Genomic DNA, 20,417 nt, shown 5'->3' with positions numbered 1-20,417 from the left:
AAAGAAATAAAAATGTGAAGGTTTATATAATGGAGACATATGTCAATGGTCATATAATTCTGAATGATCACAATTTGAATAAGAAAAATTAATGTGATTGAGGAAATTTCCAGTGGAACGTGACTTGAATGGAATGAACATGAATGGAACATCCCTTGGAAATTTTCTGTGGAACATAGACGTTAAGTAATGTGACATTACAATACTAGAATGTTCTAATGACCAAAGATTTCTAATTTGAATTTCAAAGAAAATTTTAATGTGGGAGTGCACTTCATTTATATGGGGGAGGGGGAAGTGTTTGCAGCATGCTAACAACTCTGTCTGGAAATTATCTGATGACAAACTATTTGTAATAACAAGTGGACTACTGCCATTGTACAGTAATACCCCGACTTACACGAACTCGGAGTTACATGGGTAAGGCACCTCCGTAGCCAGGTGGGAAGGAGCAGCAGTGCATAGCACACGCTTCTTGATTAGACCGGGGTTCGAGCCCGTCACCACCAAATACGGAGGATGCGGAAAGGTCAGGGAATGACCACCGCATATCCCGGAGCAATATGGCCTTAGTTGCTATAATGCTCCTAAAAAACCAAAAATAACAAAAAAAAAAATTACAGTTACATGGGTCTTGATTTTTTCGTTTGGCAACACTGCCGCTCAATATCTTCAAGGTCGTTTTTCATATGCTATCGATATACGGTGCAATGGCGGAGAGTGAGAGCGAAAGATGAACAAAATTCAACTTTGCTGCCGCATGAGCTGCACACATATACAAGAATTTGCATTCCAACTGTCATATTTATGTGTGTGTTCGAATTCGTGCTCAACTTTTATCAGAAATTACATCGTTTTCACAAAAAAAAAAACTTTCCAGGCTTTAAGGTTTCCAAAAACCGATTGACAATGATGGTCGGCGGGAATGCAGCTGGTGACTGCAAGTTAAAACCTCTTTTAATTTATCGCTCCGAAAACCCAAGAGTTTTAAAAAATATATCTAAAATTAGCTTACCAGTGATTTGGAAGTCAAATCATAAAGCTTGGGTGACAGCTTCCGTTTTTGAGGACTGGTTTGGTCACCGCTTCATACCCGAAGTCGAACATTATTGCAAGTCTAAACAGATTCCATTTAAATTGATCCTTCTTATTAACAATGCACCCGGTCACCCTCCTGCAACCCTAATTAATTTTGACCGACGTGTGAAAGTTGTTTTTCCTCCAAACACAACCAGCTTGCTTCAACCGATGGACCAGGGAGTCATCAAAACATTCAAGGCCTACTACATGAGGCGTTCGTTTGCACGTCTGAATGAAGCTATGAGACAAAATAGTGAGATATCTGTTAAAGACTTTTGGAAACAATTCAATGTTTTAGATGCCATAAGAATCATTGCAGAATCTTGGGATGAAATTCACAAAAAATCATTCAATGGTGTCTGGAAGAAACCTTGTCCTTTTTTTTTTTTTTTTTTTTTTTTTTTCAAAAATGAGACGAAAACAACGCCAGAAACTGATCATGCTGCTCATATGATAGAAGTTGTTTATCTTGCCAGGCAGTTAGATTTGGAAGTCAATGGTGATGATGTTAACGAGCTGTTGGATTCACATAGTGAGGAGCTGACAATTAGCATTAGTAGAGGCATTTGACGCAAGAAAGCAAGCTTATGCAGCATCAGCCAAAAAAAATAATAAAAAAAATAAAAATAAATAAATAAAAAATAACCACTTCCACTTCACCCCTCTGTTCGTTCGAAATACCTGTCCAGCTGAGCCTTAAACTTATTTAGGCTATCAACTTCCGCGACAAGGGATGGAAGTCTATTCCACAAAAAACACCTGCTGGCTAAAGGCAAATTTCCTCATGTCTATCCTACATCCGTCTTTTCTCAATTTGAATTTATGCCCTCTCAGGTGATTATTCTGAGCAAGAGGAAGAATCCCATCAGCATTGAGCATGCTCAAACCATTCAAGGCTTTATACACCTCTATCAGATCACCTCGCCGGTGCCTAGGCTCCAGACACAGTAATTTGCAAAACTTAAGCCTTTCTTCATAAGAGCACCCCTTTGTTCCATTCACTAATCTTGTTGCCCTTCTCTGTACTCGTTCCAGCATCTCTACATCCTTCTTGAAATGAGACCTCCAGACCTGTATACAGTACTCTAGGTGTGGTCTGACCATTGCCTTATACAATGGAATAATCACCTCCTTATTCCTGCTAGAAAAATTCCTATATATCATCGACAATACACCATGAGCTACTCTTGCAGCCCGTCTGCACTGATCAGAAAACTTCATATCTGCCTGCACAACCACCTCCAGGTCCCTTTCATTCTCTACCACTGTGTATTACCACAGAGTTGATACATTGCTCTGGGGTTGCTGTTTCCCATATGTAGTACTTTACATTTGTCAATGTTAAACTTCATTTGCCACCTCTCAGCCCATCTGCTCAACCTATCCAGATCCTGTTGCAGTAGCATAGTGTCAGTAGTGTCCTTGACAACCCTGCCAACCTTCGTATCGTCTGCAAACTTGGACATTAAGCTTGATATCCGTCATCGATATCATTTATAAATACAGAAAACAATAATGGACCCAATACTGAACCCTGAGGGACTCTACTAATAACATTAGTCCACGATGAGCAGTGTCCATTGATTACCACTCTCTGTCTTCTCCCCCTCAGCCCCCCCTTATCCATAGCAGCAATTTGCCTCCAATGCTACACTGCTCCAATTTGTGCAGCAGTCTTCCATGTGCAACAGTATCAAAAGCCTTTCTAAGATCCAAGTATATAATATCAAAGTTATTCCCTGCATCCAGTTCTTTTGTGACTGTATCATAGTATCCAATCAAATTAGTCAGGCAAGACTTCCCCTTAACAAAACCATGCTGTGTCTGAGCTATAACTGAAGTCTTGTCTAGATGATCCTGCAGTGCTTCCATTAATTTTCCAGGAACAGAAGTTAAACTAACAGGTCTATAATTACTTGTGTTGCCCTTTGATCCTCCTTTGTGAATTGGGGTCACATTTGCACATCTCCAGTCCATGGGTACTTCCCCTGAGTCCAAGGAAGCTCTCATAATTATGGCTAAGGGTTTGCTTACTTCCTTTGCTGCCTCCTTTAATATAACTGGATAGATCCCATCCACCCCAGATGCCTTTCTTGTATTTATCTTCAACAATTTCTCCTCCACTTTACTCTCAGTTATTATAAGATTCTCTAGCTTACTGCCAGAGTTGAATACACCTCTGGCATTCCCCTCGCTGAATAACTCCTCATGTGTGGAATGTCAATGCAAAATATTCATTCAGTTTGTTAGCTACCTGAGCAGGATCATCAACAGTTGACCCATCGATATCAAGTGGACCAATATGATTCATCCCCCTCCTGCTAGAGTTTACATAAGTAAAGAACTCTTTGCTGTTTTTCTTTGCATCCCTTGCCAAAGATTTCTTGTAATCTGCCTTCGCCTGCCTAACCTCCTTTGTAACTTGGTTACAGATCAACTTGTATCTACCATAGGCTTCTGTGTCATGTGTTAATTTGTATGTATCCCATGCATTTTTCTTCTCTGCCATATGTTTTATTAGTTCATCTGACATCCATTTAGGCCTAAACCTTGAACAATATTTCTTAGTTGGTATGTAAAGCCTAGTAGCATTCCAAGATAAGTTCTTTGAATGCTTCCCATTTTGCATTTGCTGTTGGTAACATCATCAGTTGGTCCCACTGTATAGAATTTAAATACTGTCTCAGACCATCGTAATCGCCTTTACAAAAGCAATAACCCTTCCCTTTACCTCTAATGGTAGTTACCTCTGAGTAAATCCCACTTCAGCACACTGTGATCACTGCCACCTAGTGGTTCATTTACCTGCAGATTCTTAATGCATGAAGAATCACTACTGATAATCAAATCAAGAGTATTATTCCCTCTAGTTGCCTCCTGAACATGCTGATGTAGAAAACAATCATCCAATAAATCCACAAAAGCCTTGTTAGTGTGTGAGTGAACAGCCCCCAAATTCCAGTCAATATCTGGGAAATTAAAATCCCCCATTATAAGACTCTCTGATTTGCTGGCCCACTCTATTTCCCTGTACAGTTTCTTATTATACTCATCAGAATCATTAGGCCTATGGCACACTCCTACTCAATTTTGATCTCCCAATGCTTATGTCACACCAAACTCACTCGACACTGCACTGTCCAGCAATGTCGACTGGCTTCACTTCCTTGGATTTTATGTATTTCTTAACTAATAGCATAACCCCTCCTCCCTTCCTACCCTGTCTATCCTTTCTGTAGACATTGTACTCCCCAAATTCCAGTTCTGCATTCCTTATATCTGTGTGACACCACATCTCTGAAATCACCACAATATCTGCCTTTGATGTTTTGAGCAATACCTCAAATTCATCAAATTTATTTGCTAAACTCCTAGCATTGGTGTACACGCAAGTATACATGCACCTGTTCTTTTTCTTAGCTACCCTAACACAACCTATGTGTTTATTTGTACCCCAATGATTCCCAGCAGTCTCTGAATTATCCTGCATCTTATTTTCCAGGCTGCAGCTCATTCCAGTAGAAGCAGTGCAAGAATCACTTTCACCTCTGCCAGTGGCTACTGTTAATCTATTAGTCCTTGTATCCCCCCAATCTAGCAGTTTTCCGACCCACCTAACACTACCTCGATAGCATCAGCAAACATTCTTGCACCCTTTCTATTTAAGTGTTTCCCATCCCTATAGAAGCTGTGTCTCCTGTTAACAGTGAATGAGCTCATAGAGAAGCGTTAGCAAAATGTCACTGAAGTATCCGACACTTCAGACCCAGTTTCCCCAGAAAAGCACATGACAATTGCAAGCTTGACAGAAGGTCTCAGCTCAATTGAAAAGGGCTTAAAAATTTTAGAAAACATAGACTCCAATGAAGAATGCGTTATAGCTACAAAGCAAGGAATAAAAAAATTATTAGCTTGCTACGAAGAAATTCTGCGTGAAAAAAAGAAGGCGCTTTGTCGTCAGACAAATATATTAGATTTTATGAAGCCATCGACATTGAAATAACTTTTTTACGTAACTCATTTATTTTTTTAATACATAATTTGTATTAATATGTATAAATAACTGCAATTTTATTAAATATTTTTCTTTTAAACTAGTGTCTTTGTTAGTCCTTGATCCCAATTAAACAAAATTTATATGTATTTATATGCAAAGTTGTACCCCAACTTACGCGAATTCGACTTAAGCGATTTTCGTCGGACCCACCTATCGCGTAACTTCAGGGTATTGCTGTATTTAAAATGATGTACTCTTTGCAGTCAATCTTGTATTGTGTCTCTTAACTTATATGTATCCCGTGCATCTGTATAATCCCTTCCTCGTTACGTTTTTAATTTTTAACATGATTCTGAAACTTCATGTGAAGAAAATGTTAGAGTTCTATATGTGTTCCAAAAAATCTCTTGTAACTGATGGACAAATTGACAATAAAAGGGTAAAGTGACTTAAGCGACTTTTTGTTGGTCTGAACATGAGATATTACTTGGAGCATTGTTAATATTATTTTTGACTGTTCTCATTGTATCACAAATTAGAGTACTAGGACATTTTCTTTTTATAAACATGTATTTTCGGAGTAAAAGTTCTAATTCATTCCTGTCGGATGTATAGGGAAAAGTATTCAATACCTGGTTATTGAATAAGAAAAATGAACTCAAGGTCAGCTGGATAGTCTGTGTTTACCTCCTCAACAATGTGAGGAGGTAAACAGAGATATTTTTTTTATTTAATTAATTATTTTATTTATTTATTTTTGGCTGATACAGCAAAAGCCAATTTTAGTTTGGTTTCGGATGATTGCCCAGTATGCTTAATACTCTTGCTGGACCGGTATTATTTACTGACAGTATGCTTGCCAGATTGTATTATTTATTGGCATGGTATGCCACGCATCAGTGCTTACCAGATTATTTGTTTATATTGATTAACTTTGTTCTTCATGCTGGAAAATTGGAATTTCTTTCTGCAGATACGCCACTATTTCAAGCTCATTAAAACTAGGTAACTTATCATATCATATTACATATCATTCCAGTTATCTGATAGTATTTGCTGGTACTAACCCATCATGCCTTCCCATTCCCATTTGTGCTTGGTTTTATTTTCTAGTTTTCCTAATAAAAAATTTCCCAATTTTTTATTGGGAAAATTTTTGTAAATAACAGGTTTGATCAGAATAGTACATGTATATTGGTGATAATAGCAGAAACCTTGAAAATAAGTCATGGATTGATTACTTCCAGAAATAATGCAGTGCATAAGTTTAAAAGTAAAATATAGGGATGTATAGCATTTTTAATTTCATGGTATAAAAATTCCTATATTAGGCAATGAAGCATACATGTGTCTTGTTTCTCAATTGTTTCCTTCTAAGTCTTCGTATGTCTTCATAATATAATATATTTTAATTGCATGTGTTCTAAATCTTTGTTTTCATACAGTAACATTTATTTGGTGTCTCTGCTTATAGCTTAAACTCGTGCACCTCTGCATATTGTTAGTTGAAAAGTAGGCAGATTGACCAGCTAGACCAGTGGTTTTCAACTGGGGTGCCGTGGCACCTTAGGGTGCTGCAACAACGTTCCAGGGGTGCCACGTAATTTGGGTTTAAGTTACTTACTTTATTTTTTTTATTTATGTTTATTTCATTATAAAACGGTGTACAGTATCTTTTTAATTTTGTAGTAGTAGTAGTAGTAGTGGCACATGATGCAAGAAAGCAAGTGTAGGAGCTTATGCAGCATCAGCCAAAAAAAAAAAAAAAAAAAAATCACACCATTCCCTCCAAATGCCTGTCCAGTTCCTCCTTAAATTTATTTAACCTATCAACTTCTACAACGACAGATGGAAGTTTGTTCCAGCAATTAACCACCCGCTGGCTAAAGGCAAATTTCCGCACATCTATTCTACATCTGTCCTTTCTTAATTTGAACTTATGTCCCCGTAGGTTGGTAATCTGAACAAGTGGAAGGATCCCATCAGAATTCAGCATGCTCAACCCATTCAAGGCCTTATAGACCTCAATCAGATCACCGCGCAGGTGCCTAGTCTCCAGCCACTGCAATTTGCAGAACTTAAGCCTCTCTTGGTAAGAGAATCCCTTCATTCCCCTCACCAATCGTGTTGCTCTTCTCTGTACACGCTCAAGCAAATCTACATCCTTCCTAAAATGAGGCCTCCAGACCTGTACGCAGTACTCAAGGCGTGGCCTGACCATTGCCTTATACAGAGGGACAATCACCTCCTTTTCCCTGCTAGCAAAATTCCTATATATCATTGACAAAACCCCATGACCCGCCCTAGCAGCCTGTCTGCACTGCTCAGAAAACTTCATATCTGACTGCACAATTACTCCCAGGTCTTTTTCATTTTCTACCACCTTAAGTGTAGTACCACACAGTTGGTACGTTTCTCTGGGATTACTTCTACCCATATGCAGTACTTTGCATCTGTCAAGGTTGAACTTCAGTTGCCACTTCTTAGCCCATCTGCCCAAATTATCTAGATCCTGTTGCAGTAGCACACTGCCATTACTGTCATTAACAACCCTGCCAACCTTTGTGTCATCTGCAAACTTCGACATTAAGCCTGATATACCTTCATCAATATCATTGATAAATACACAAAACAACAGTGGACCCAACACCGAACCCTGTGGGACTCCACTAATAACATTAGTCCAGGAAGAGCAGCACCCATTGATTACCACCCTCTGTCTTCTCCCACTTAACCATCCTTTTATCCATTGTAGCAACTTACCCTTAATACCATTCTGCTCCAATTTGTACAGTAGTCTTCCATGCGCAACAGTGTCAAAAGCTTTCCTGAAATCCAAGTATATGATATCAAAATTATTTTTTGCATCCAGTTCCTTTGTGACCACATCATAATAACCAATCAAATTTGTCAGACAAGACTTTCCCTTAACAAACCCATGCTGTGTTTGAATTATTGCTGCAGTCTTGTCTAGATGATCCTGCAATGCATCTTTAACCAGCGACTCCATTATTTTACCCGGAACAGAAGTTAAACTAACTGGTCTGTAATTACTCGTGTCACCCTTCGATCCACCTTTGTGAATTGGGGACACATTTGCACATCTCCAGTCCGTGGGAACCTCCCCTGAGTCCAAGGATGCTCTCATAATTATGGCTAAAGGTTTGCTTAGTTGCTTTGCCGCCTCCTTTAAAATAACTGGATAGATCCCATCCACCCAAGGTGCCTTTCTTATGTTTAACTTCAACAATTTCTCCTCCACTTTGCTCTCAGTTATTACAAAATCATTAAGCACACTGCTACAATTTGATAACCTTCTTCCATTTTCAAATTGTAATAATTCCTCACGTGTGAATGTAGATGCAAAATACTCATTCAGTTTGTTTGCTATCTGAGCAGGATCATCAACAGTCGAACCATCGATGTCAAGTGGACCAATCATATTCATCCCCTTCCTTTTAGAGTTTATATAAGTAAAGAAATCCTTGCTGTTTTTCTTAGCATCTTTTGCCAAAGATTTCTCGTAATCCGCCTTCGCCTGCCGAACCTCCTTTGTGACCTGATTACAGACTAGCTTATATCTGCCACAGGCTTCTGCGTCACCTGATAATTTATATGCATCCCATGCATTTTTCTTCTCTGTCACGAGTCTCATTAGTTCATTTGATAACCATTTAGACCTAAACCTTGAACGATATTTCTTAATCGGTATATAAAGTCTAGTAGCTTCCACGATTAATTCCTTGAATGCTTCCCACTTAGAATTTACTGTTTGTAACATCGTCAGTTGATCCCACTGTACAGAATTTAAAAACTGTCTGAGACCACTGTACTCCCCTTTACGGAAGCAAAAACCCTTTCCTTTACCCCTGACGGTAGTTACCTCTTTGAGTAAATCCCACTTCAGCACACTGTGATCACTGCCACCTAGTGGTTCATTTATCTGCAAATTCTTAATACACGAATGATCACTGCTGATAACCAGATCAAGAGTGTTACTTTCTCTGGTTGCCTCTCGAACATGCTGCTGCAGAAAACAATCATCCAATAACTCCACAAAAGTCTGACTAGTGTGTGAGTGACCAACCCACAAGTTCCAGTCAATATCTGGGAAGTTAAAATCCCCCATTATAAGTCATTCTGATTTACTGGCCCACTCTATTTCTCTGTACAATTGTTCATTGTACTCATTCAAGTCATTAGGCCTATAACACACTCCTACTCTTATTTTTCCTTTCGCAGTGCTTATCTCACACCAAACTGACTCAACAGAGCACTGTTCATCTATATTAACTGGGTGCACTTCCTTTGATTTTATGTTTTTCTTAATGTTTTTTATGTTTTTTTTGTGGTGATTTATAATTGATATTTACTTAGTACCTTCTATATAAAGAATAAAATTATTATATACTGTGTGTATATATATATATATATATATAATCTGTATTATGAAATATAATTTTTATAATTATATTATTGTAATAACTATCATATAACATGAAACATACAGACAAATAGTATCCACACCTAACAGCGTCAATAAGAAGATGATAGCACTACACAAAAAACTAAAACTGAAAATAGAAATCACAAAATACCCATTCATTTACTGGATCCCAAAATTCCACAAAATACCCACCGGCAAAAGGTTCATAACAGCAGGGAAAAACAGTTATACAAAAGTTTCCAGTAACCTATTTAAAGACAAACTTAAAATTATATTAAATGAAATAACCAGTACCAAAATAATCACCAGCAACAAAACATATCTAGACTACATCCAAAACAAAAGCAATAAGATAAGTAGCCTATACACCTACGACTTCCAAAACCTATTCACCAGCATATCACATGACAATTTAATCAAAGTCCTTTCAGTCTATTTTCAAAACCACCAAATTAGTTTAAACTGTAAAAAACAATACTGGAACGATTTAGTCAATCTCAACGTCAAAAATAACTACGTAATGATAGGAAACAGAATCTATTTACAGACCAGAGGAATAGCCATGGGATCTTGCTGCTCCAGTGCGATTGCCAACCTATATTTACATCACTTCGAAAATAACATAACAGAAGAAATTAACATGTTCAGATATATTGATGACGTCCTAATCATCAACCACGACGGTTTTGAAACACTAGCCCAAGCAATATATCCTACCGACCTCAGCATAGAACGTACCAACCAAAACAGCAAATTACAAGCATATTACCTAGACAGCCAGATTACTATCAAAAATAACAAAATCGAAACTAAACATTACGACAAAAGAGACCACTTCAAATTCCCAGCTATAAAACTCATCCACTGGGATAGCAACGTTGCAAAACACATATACGGAAACACAATTAGGAACCAAACGACCAGAATAATAAAAATATGCAGTAATGCAGAAAACACAACAAAAGCAATTAACAAACTGATAAAAACACTCACAAAAAACAATATACCCTACAATTACAGCAAACACCACATAAAAGCGGCCACACTTATTATTAATAACAAAAATCTAATATCTAAATCACAAAGCAATACCAAAACCTAAATTAAGGTCCGGATATCTTACGCTCAGAGGAGGCTCATCCTCTGACCACACTATAATCCGGTTTCCTATATTAACCCACCCTTCAAAATCAGAATTCAAAATCAGAATAAAAAATAAAAATAAAAAATTAATCTATGGGGAACCATTCGCAAGGTAAAATTCACTTTACAGGAGGCTGTAAATATGTAAATAGCTATCCCCGAGGACAAAACGGGCTGTTATGCCTTAGAAAAGCTATACCGGCCCAGCCCAAAGGGATAGCAAACCAACTTATGTAAATAACAATAAATAACGCTTGTAAATATAATACAAACATATCACATTTTATTCAAATTAATGTTCACCACGGAGTTTAAAAACGGAAACAAAAACCCCCCCACCCAGGCCGCACCCCGGCTGACGTGGGAACCAACCCACTTATCGGAAGACTTGCTAAAATATCACCTTACAACAATATCAAGCAACAATAGACGTGACTGCGCAATAAAAACCAAACCAAGAATGAAACAAACAGTGAACAAGAGCTAACCCCTCTTTTACTGAAGGACCACCACCACAACCGGACAGATAAGTATAGCTCCACTCTCTTATTCCGATAATTACCCGTTGGGCTTTGTTTCTCCTATACCAGTTTGCTGAATTCCTAAATTAAGTATTAAAAATATTCAAAAATTTAAAGACAAATTAGCATAAAAATATCATTATTTAATAAATTAAATAATCTAAAGGAGATAAAAAATCTCACTAAAAAGGCAAAACTGATAAGGAGTTAACAGAAACGGGTAATTATGAGACATTCCTTTAAAACTGGCTATCGATCCGCTCAAAGCCCCTGAAGAAGTAGCGGATAGATGACCAGATAAGGGAATGTTATTTAGTATTGTTTAGTATTGATTAATAACATTAATTAAAATTAAATAATTAGTAATAGAACTAACTTTTTATTATTGTTTATTATATAATTTGAACGCCACCACAGACCCCTAGGAATATGTTAGACTTGAAATGCTAACAAAATCTCCTGTTCAGGATACACCCTAATACCCAATGGAAAATAGACACTAAAGTTTAATTCATCTAAGCAATCAAACTAATATATATATATATATATATATATATATATATACACACAGAGAGAGAATCGGATCTAACAGGCAGAAGATTGAGTAGGGGTGCCGCAAAATAAAATAAATTACTTAGGGGTGCCGTTATTAAAAAAAGGTTGAAAACCACTGAGCTAGACAATGTAGTGCATTGCCTGCAGATGGCAATGGAGAAACTAGGAATAAGAAACAGCAACTGTTTTGACATCTGTAGTTGAAACGAACCCCCTGCAGATGATGTAAAGATTGGTAGAGTAGTTAATAATCAGTACCAAGCAGTGCTCTTTCAGGATGACTTGAACAGACAGACTTCAAGAATGATCAGAAAAGTAACATTTTTAATGCAGCAAAATGCAGGGTCATTCAATTGGGGAATAGCAACCCCAAAATAAATTATACACTTGGTGTTGAATTGAAAACAGTAGAGGAAGAAAGGGATCTAGGAATTATAATATAGGTAGATTCTGAGCAGTGTAAACAGGAAGCCAAGAAAACTCATGGTGTTCTATCATTGGGCTTCTTGAAAGGGTCCAAAGACAGGCAACTCACATGGTGAGATTAGCAAAAGGGAAACCATGCGAGAAAAGACTCCAAGCGGGGTTAGTAAAATGAATGAAGGCAGAATTTTTACCATTATAGATAATTCCAGAACTCAGGGGCATGAATTCAAATTATAGGGGAAGAAGTTTAGAATAGATTGTAGGAAGTTTTCTTTTAGCCAGGGGATCATTGATTGCTGGAACAAGTTGCCTTCACAGGTAACTTGAATAAATTCAAAGGTCAATTGGATAGTTACCTATGTGAGGAAGGAAGCAAGCAAATAATTTGTATTTTCTTATCTACTTGTCCCCCCTTCCCCAACCAGTGCAGCAAAAACGTGTGGCTCCTCCGCACTATATGGCTATTACTATTACTAATAGCCATATATTGCAAGAGAGGGTTGGCTAAAGCTTTCCCCCCCAAATAATGTCTTCATAAAATAACATTTATTTAAATTATGTTGCTAAGTGTCTCCCCCTTAGTCCTCAAAACAGTGTTTAGATTCATTATGCCATGGACCCATTGAGATGTTGAAAGAAATTGTTCCACAGGGATGATAGTCCACATTGACAATGGCTTCCAACAATTATGAATTGGATGGCTGTAGATTTCTGTTCTGAAGAGATCCACAGCCACATCCTACAGCTGCTCAATTAGATTGAGATCAGTGAGTGAGGAGACCACTGGAGTACACAGAATTCTTTCACACATTCCTGGAACAAATTCTCTTACAGTTTTGGCTTGTGATATGGCACATTATGCTGTTGGAGGAACTCATTCACAGGTGGATACACTGCAGCCATGAAAGGATGTGCTTTATTGGAAACAATTTCCATATAACTTGTAGCATCTAAATGTATCAAAATGCCCAGTGTGCACTACAGAAACACTGCCTATATCTTTATGCTACCACTGCCAGCCTGCATTGTTGACACCTGCCAGAATGGGTCCATGGACTCATTCTGTTTTTGTCATAGTTTTCCCAATCCTCCACTGTCTGGTGTTGGTGTTCCTGAGCTGACTGTAAATGCAACTTGTATTTTGCAAGTATTTTAATTTATAAAATACTTGCAAAATGTAAAAGGGTTACCTTTTACAAATATAGTTAGACTGAGATTTGGTGTACTTCCTATCCCTCAGAGGAGAAAGAAATTATAACCTTCAATTTAATCACAGTGTTATTTTTGTCTTAGCATCATTGGTTCTCCTTCCTTAAAATTGAAACCTAGAAAATTGTTTAAGCTGAGAGATTATAATGTAAACCAAGAGAGAAGTAGCAATTCTACTTGTTACCATTATCTAATAAATTTCTTTGGCTATTAACTATCATTTTTGTGAAGTCCGATTTTTTTTTTATTTTTCTGCAGATTATGTTTAAGTTAATTTTTAAAAGTAATACAGTGTGTCAGTATTAAGTTAAGTAGTGTACTTGAAGAAATGAAATAGAGTATAAAGAGTTAATTTTTCTCACAGATTTGTTCTATTCCATGTGTGTAGTTCAGCTTGAAGTATTTATGAAGAAATGTGTGTTAGTCCTGTTCTTTTATTCCTATTAATTTAACAGAGCATTTTAATATCTATATTAGCATTAGTAGAGGCATATGATTCAAGAAAGCAATCTTATATCACCTGCTTCTACTAAAGCTAATGCTAATAATGCTAATATAGATATTAATGCTTTGTTAAATAAATAGGAATAAATATTGTTTGCTGACTTGTTTTGTAAACTTTTATCAAAAATATGCCAGTGTTTTCTACATAGCAAACCAGTGTTCAAATTCTGTCATGCTGGAAGGAATTTTTATGAACTTTCACATGCATTGACTTAGGCAGTCTTAGACAATAGTTGCATGCCCTCCACCCCATCCATCCTCCCCAGAAAATCTGGTTTTTCACAATGTAAAACAAGTTGAATTAATTGTAGAACACATTATACATTTTGTCCATTGGTGTCTCCCATACAAGATTCTAACAGTAGTCTGCCAACATATTTAGACTCCATTTTCCCGTCTGAGAAAAAAGTATTACATCTGGGATGTGCTCCAGATGTAGCTCTTTCATTAATTCCTGGACATTGTTACAATAAACCAAAGCACCATCCATGGAGTAATAGTTTGTTAAATTGCCTCTTCCTATAAAAAGACACCTTGACACCCTTTTCAAGAAGATTCCACTGCTGAAACTGTGATCCTAATAATTGAGCCTTGGTTTTGGAGAGGTCCAAATCTCTGACCCAATCATTCAGTTCTGTCTGAGTGATTAGATGCAGCTTTGTAGTATCAAGAGTTGAAAAGCTGGATGTGTACTTATTCTGGGTTCTGCATCTTCTGGATGCTCCTTTTCCAACCCCGAATCAGAGTCAAGTCCATAAGTTTCTGGTGGCACTCACATTGTATCATCACATGGAACTGACCCTAGAGCAGAAGATATGTTGAGATACTCTACTTTATGCTTGGATTTCTCAGAAAAACCATAAATGTTGGTTATCTGAAAGTAACAGTCATTTATTTGGTCTTGAGGTTTCTGCCTTATCACCTGAACAGCAAAAGGCATTGATTTATGACTGCCTCTAAGCCAGCCTGTTAATGTCCTTGAACATGAGCTACAGGAAATCTTTGGAGCCCATACTTTATCTTGATCTCCAGCCTTACATTCAAAATAGAGTTAATGTGAGAAAAGCTTAAGTTGTGACTGTGGCTTCCACTGCTATTAAAATAGCAGTGGAAGCCACAGTCAAATGTAGCAAAAGCTATCAGGCTTATTTCAGCACGAATGCAACGTATACGGTATGCACACATAAGAACACAATTAAAAAATTATAAATCTTTATTTCTAATTTAAACACAGTTCATGATTTACACTTAGGCATACAACACTTGTTTACAAACACTAATTCACTAAAATACTTGTTAACTTTGTTCACCACTCGCTCTCTGAAACATAAACATTTTTGAAATACAAAAATGCTTGCTTGGTGTGGAACATGCTCGTAAATATGCCGATAGAGAAGTTTCTAGAAGGCTTGCAATGTTTCTAGGGAACTCCATGGAAAGTTCTAGAACCTTCCAGAAACATCCCAACCTTTCTTAGGGCACCTCCGTAGCCAGGTGGACAGGAGCAGCAGTGCGTAGCACACGCTTCTTGATTAGACCGGGTTCGAGCCTGTGACCACCAAATACAGAGAATGCGGAACGGTCAGGGAATGACCACGGCATATCCCCCCAGAGCAATATGGCCTTAGTTGCTAATGCTCCTAAAAATCAAACAAACAAACCAACCTTTCTTCAGTGCATAATAATAATCTAGAACATTCCGGAACATTCTTGAATGTTAAGCTCTCGAATGTTCTAGAAAAAATAAATAAATAGATGGAAAAGATGATTAAACCAACTACAGGTATCGTGGCTTTCCTGTGATTTTTGAAAACTTAGGGTGATGACAACATTTTAAGTACACAGAGTTTTTGAACATATTTCCTACAAGAATCTATCAATTATTTCAGGGAGAAAATTGATGAAGACCAGTGTTATTAGAGGGGATAGACATGCTTATCTATCCCCCTGTAATAACGCTAATCAGTTATTGAAATTTTTCTTTATGAAAGATTTGAATATGTTTCTGTGTTAATTTTAAATATAATATTCATTTAATTTTTTTAGTTTAAAAATAATTTAGGAATCCATAGTAAAATTTATTGTATCAATTTATTAATCTGTAACAGGTAGACTTTTATATCATTTATGTTTATTTGTTTATTTTGTTTATACTTTTAGCTACATTTGGTGGGCACATGTTGGGAGTGAGATCTGCAAGTGGACTTGCATTTTACGAATGGGAGTCACTGGAATTGATTAGAAGGATAGAAATTCAGCCTAAGCATGTAAATTTGATATTATATTATAAACTATTTTATAAATTTTATAAATCATAGTTTAGAATAAGAAAGACTATTTGTCTTAACCAATTAATATACTTGACAGTATCTTTATAAATTTTGGGAAATGTATGTCTTATATTAAGTAGAAATAGTTTTGTTAGAACGCATGTTCAGACCAAAATTAGCACAATTTTTATTATATTAGAAATTGATCCTTTGCAAAAGGAAATATGCATGTACATACTTAATGTCACTGTTCAAAAATGGTATCCCCCACTTGGCCTTTCCCTCTAAGAAATAAAAGCATACTTCAGTTTACCCATTCAAGATTCATATGCTAAGATGCTCAAGATTATTTGTGCCATCTTGAGGGGTAGTTGTAAAAACTGCATTCTGTGTCTATATGTGAGCACTTATTCAATGCGAGACTTAATCACATCTCTCTGTAAAGTGCGCCGACCGGGCTAGCCGAGTGGGTAAAGTGCCTGCCTGGCAACCCAAAGGTCGCGGGTTCGATTCCCGCCTCGGGCTTGGATCAAAGTACTGCAAAAACCTTGGGAGGTGCAATATGGCCACAGAAGCCGATGCGCCAACAACTACCAAATCAAAAAAAAAAAAAAAAAAAAAAATCTCTGTAAAGTGCTCCAGGGTAGTTTAATTTTAATAACAAATTATTTTAAAAATGTACATTTCCAATTTAAATAAAATCAAAATGGATTATTCAAAATAAATTGAAAATACTTGGTGTTATTAAAAAGTGAACTATTTTGAATTATTTTTGCTGATTTTAAAAAGCACCTTGATATAACCCGTGCTTATTAGTATATGGGGAATATCTGTTCTCTGTAATGAGTTAAGGGATGCCTACAAACTGACAACCATCTTTTTTGAGAATTTGTTTGAATGAAATTCTAGGATATATAAGCAGAAATTTAAATATTTAAATTTTCCCTATTTTCATTGCCATGTTACTACTAAATGAAATTAAAATTATGAAAATAATGAAACTCAGTCTTATTAAAATAAAAACAAAACCTGCCTATATTGCATGATTAAATAGTCAACTGAAGTTCTTTCAATGAATTTCATTTCTTCACAATTTAACATTTTTGTGTGTAAAATTGCACATTCTGCTTTAATACTAATTAAAGCAGAATGTGCAATATAAAATAATATAAGAGCAGTGAATAGGTATATGTAAGCACCCCTTAATAATATGTAATCCCTCCTTTATCACGAATCACTTAATGAATTTTTGTAAGGATTCAGTTAGACCCCTTAAATAGTTAATTTTGATATTAGATCATTCTGAAAACATTTGAGCATAATTAATTCAGATTTTGCAGATCCTTTTGTTTTGTTTTCACTTTCCATTCAAGTTAATTCTGTGCATTCTCTGTAGGATTTAAATTGTGACTTGGCCCACCAATTTTGAAACAGATGATGTAAACCAGGCATCCTGGAATACAGAATATCGAGCTCCCCCCCCCCAAGCATGGGCACCTGTATTTGTGAGGGGGCTTTCCCAGTGATTCAATCCTCCAGATTAGAATCACTAGTATCTAATAGCCACAGCTTAAGTTCCAAGCTGCCACCATAGGAACCTATGCCGTATGCTGTGGCCCATGGAAACTCAGGAGGGGAAGGGGATCTTGGCAGTTGAAGGATCCTGCTCCAACACATCACTTTGGCCCCCTACTTCAAAAAGGCAGGTGGTCTTGAGATGCCTCACCCAGGGTCATTTGTCTAGTGGGTTTGCTTGCAAGGGTCAACTGTGTTGATGCCATAACCCCCTACTCTTGTAGTCCGAGAGACAGGATTCAGACTGGTATATGTACAGGTATACTGTCTGGGTAGCCATGACATCCCATTCTTGAGTGAATTTATTGCTTGCCAAGTAGTGGGCATCCCATTTGGGCTCTGTAGTGGGTGGGGAGCCCAGGCAGTGAACCAAAAAATAAACACTCATGAATCCTACTAATTATTAAGAATTTTTTTTTCTTGGGATCCCAACACAGTCCCTACCAGTTAGCAGTGACATTGAAAATAATGCTACCACGGCAGCAAAAATACCCAGAGCAGAGGAGGTATCAGGACCTACACCACGCTTCTTGATATTTTACTCTACTAGTGTACCCATCTGACTGAGCCATATGCACTCAGTCAGATTTTAAATGACAATGACAATTGTCAGCAGTTTTTAAATTCTTAAAATCGATTAATATATATACATTCATATGAAATATACAATTTGCTTTTATCATTGTACTGATTTTATTTATTATATTCCTGTGTATACATGCACTGTTCAATGAAGTAACCTTTTTAAGTTACCAGTCTCATCTTTCTTGAATTTTAACCTTTTCATGGTGCACTATAACCTTTGCTGTTTTTGCACCATCAAAAATCAAATCAAATCACTCTACTAGTGAAAAGTCTATAGCAAAGATGTCACCCTTTAGACAAAAGGGGTTAGAAGGTTTGTCAGGCTCTCCTAAATCAGTAAAACAGCTATGTTCTGGTAACGTTTTAATTGAAATGAAAACTGACGAACAGTTGGAACAATTTCTTTGAACTATCTCTATTTGGGAATTACAGATCTTCTGTAAGTGCCTCTATTTGGCACGTACAGAAGATCTGTGTTCATCTTCTGATTGCAATTTACTGACAAGAATACTTACAGTATGGAATTCAGCTTTCCGGATTATATTTTATTTATTAAAAAGAATTTTTTACAGACTGGTCATCAGTGTGTGTGTGTGTGTGTGTGTGTGTGTGTGTGTGTGTGTGTGTGTGTGTGTGTGAACTTAATACAATTTCTCACTATCTACTTTTCTTGGCTGGATCTTCAAATTCGCATTACACAAACTGCAGAACTTCAGTTCCTTATAATAGTGGGTATTAATTAGTGGCTGTAAGTTTGTAATTATCTGTACTGTATTATAAATAGGTGGCAGGATTGTGAGGAAAACTGGCTAGGACTCTCTAGTACAATTACAGTTACCCCACATAAAACACTGAATTCATCTCGTGGCATGATCTCTAAGTGAGATCTTATGAAAGTATCAGGAAGAAATCTGTTCTGAACTTAGGTCACAAGGAGTGACAGCCATAAAGAAAATATTTGTGTGTAGGAATGAGAGTGTGGTACCCATTAGAAACCTCATTGTTTCAACTTTCCAACTTCTAATTCCATCACAGCTGGGTACCTGCACTGTCTAGTAAGGCCGTTACGTACTGAATCCCTTAGATGCTTGGTGTCAAAAATATGGACGCTGACAATTGGCCTGTTGTGATGCCTTTGCATGTGCTCATGTGCTTGATGTGGTGCAAAGGAACACCACGGAATTATGGGACGTTCAGCTACAAAACCTGTATGCATCACCTGCCAAGGAGAACATCCTGCGTACTCAAGAGCATGCCTGTTGTGGGAGGAGAGGAAGAATATTCAAAGGCTCAAAGCAGTACTGAACATATCCTATCAGAAGGCAAAGAAAAGAGTGAAGCTTTAAATAGCAATAAGTCAATTGTTTGTGCTGAGAAAGTTGGAGGGAAGCATTCTATTGCGATGTAAACTGATATAACTATTCCACAAAGAAAGTTATTCTCTCCCATTGCATGATCTTTATTGAGCTCACAAAAGCCCACCCAAGGCTTTTGAGTGGATCAGCTGCCACTCCAATATCAGTACCTCCTCCGCTACCAAAATGAAGTGGTAAAGAAAAGCCAAATTGATTGACAGGGCAGAATTGCAGAACCTTTCAAATTTAACCCTAACTTGTGAGTTTTTTTAACATTGACCTCTGCTTGTTAAATAAGTTTGCAGATCTCCTACTCTTAATGTCATTAGTGCCAGTGTGTACACTAAAGCAGATATCTTAAAAGATGATATCTGTTCTACAATGTCATCAACTTTTGCCCATTGGTCCTGTTCCACATATCCTTTTTTGCATAATATATTTCTCGTTTCCCCTGATAATAGAGTCACCGATCATAACTAGCCTCCTTTGGGATCCATTCCATTAAAGATTACTGGTGTGTTGCCCAATGCACAAGAGTGAGCTCTGGCATTGATTTCAGCAGCTGAAAGCTTGATGGGTCTCACATTTTAATTCCTTCAAGAGCATCTACCCTTCTCTTCAAACTTTCGTAGACGTCCATTAGAATACTGAGTTGTCGCCTAATTTCTTCACATGCTCTGCACCTTGCACACACAAAGAAACTCCTTGGATAGATCATGTCCTTTTACAGAAAGTGTGCAAACATTTCAC

General features: G+C 37.1%; 1 protein-coding gene across 1 annotated transcript in view; it reads left to right on the top strand.

Moving 5' to 3' along the window:
• beta'COP (coatomer subunit beta') overlaps positions 1–20,417 on the top strand; it is a 229,136-nt gene that overhangs the window by 153,695 nt on the left and 55,024 nt on the right. Inside the window, exon 11 of the mRNA XM_090389611.1 lies at positions 16,043–16,149. Within this exon, the coding sequence (XP_090245737.1) occupies positions 16,043–16,149 (107 nt within the window). The remainder of the gene's footprint in view (positions 1–16,042; positions 16,150–20,417) is intronic.

This window comes from Mastigoproctus giganteus, chromosome 2 (assembly GCF_048544385.1).
Source record: "Mastigoproctus giganteus isolate SK-2022 chromosome 2, ASM4854438v1, whole genome shotgun sequence".
Classification (NCBI taxonomy): domain Eukaryota; kingdom Metazoa; phylum Arthropoda; class Arachnida; order Uropygi; family Thelyphonidae; genus Mastigoproctus; species Mastigoproctus giganteus.
Note: the sequence above shows the minus strand (reverse complement) of the source record. Positions and strands in the feature narration are given on the sequence as shown.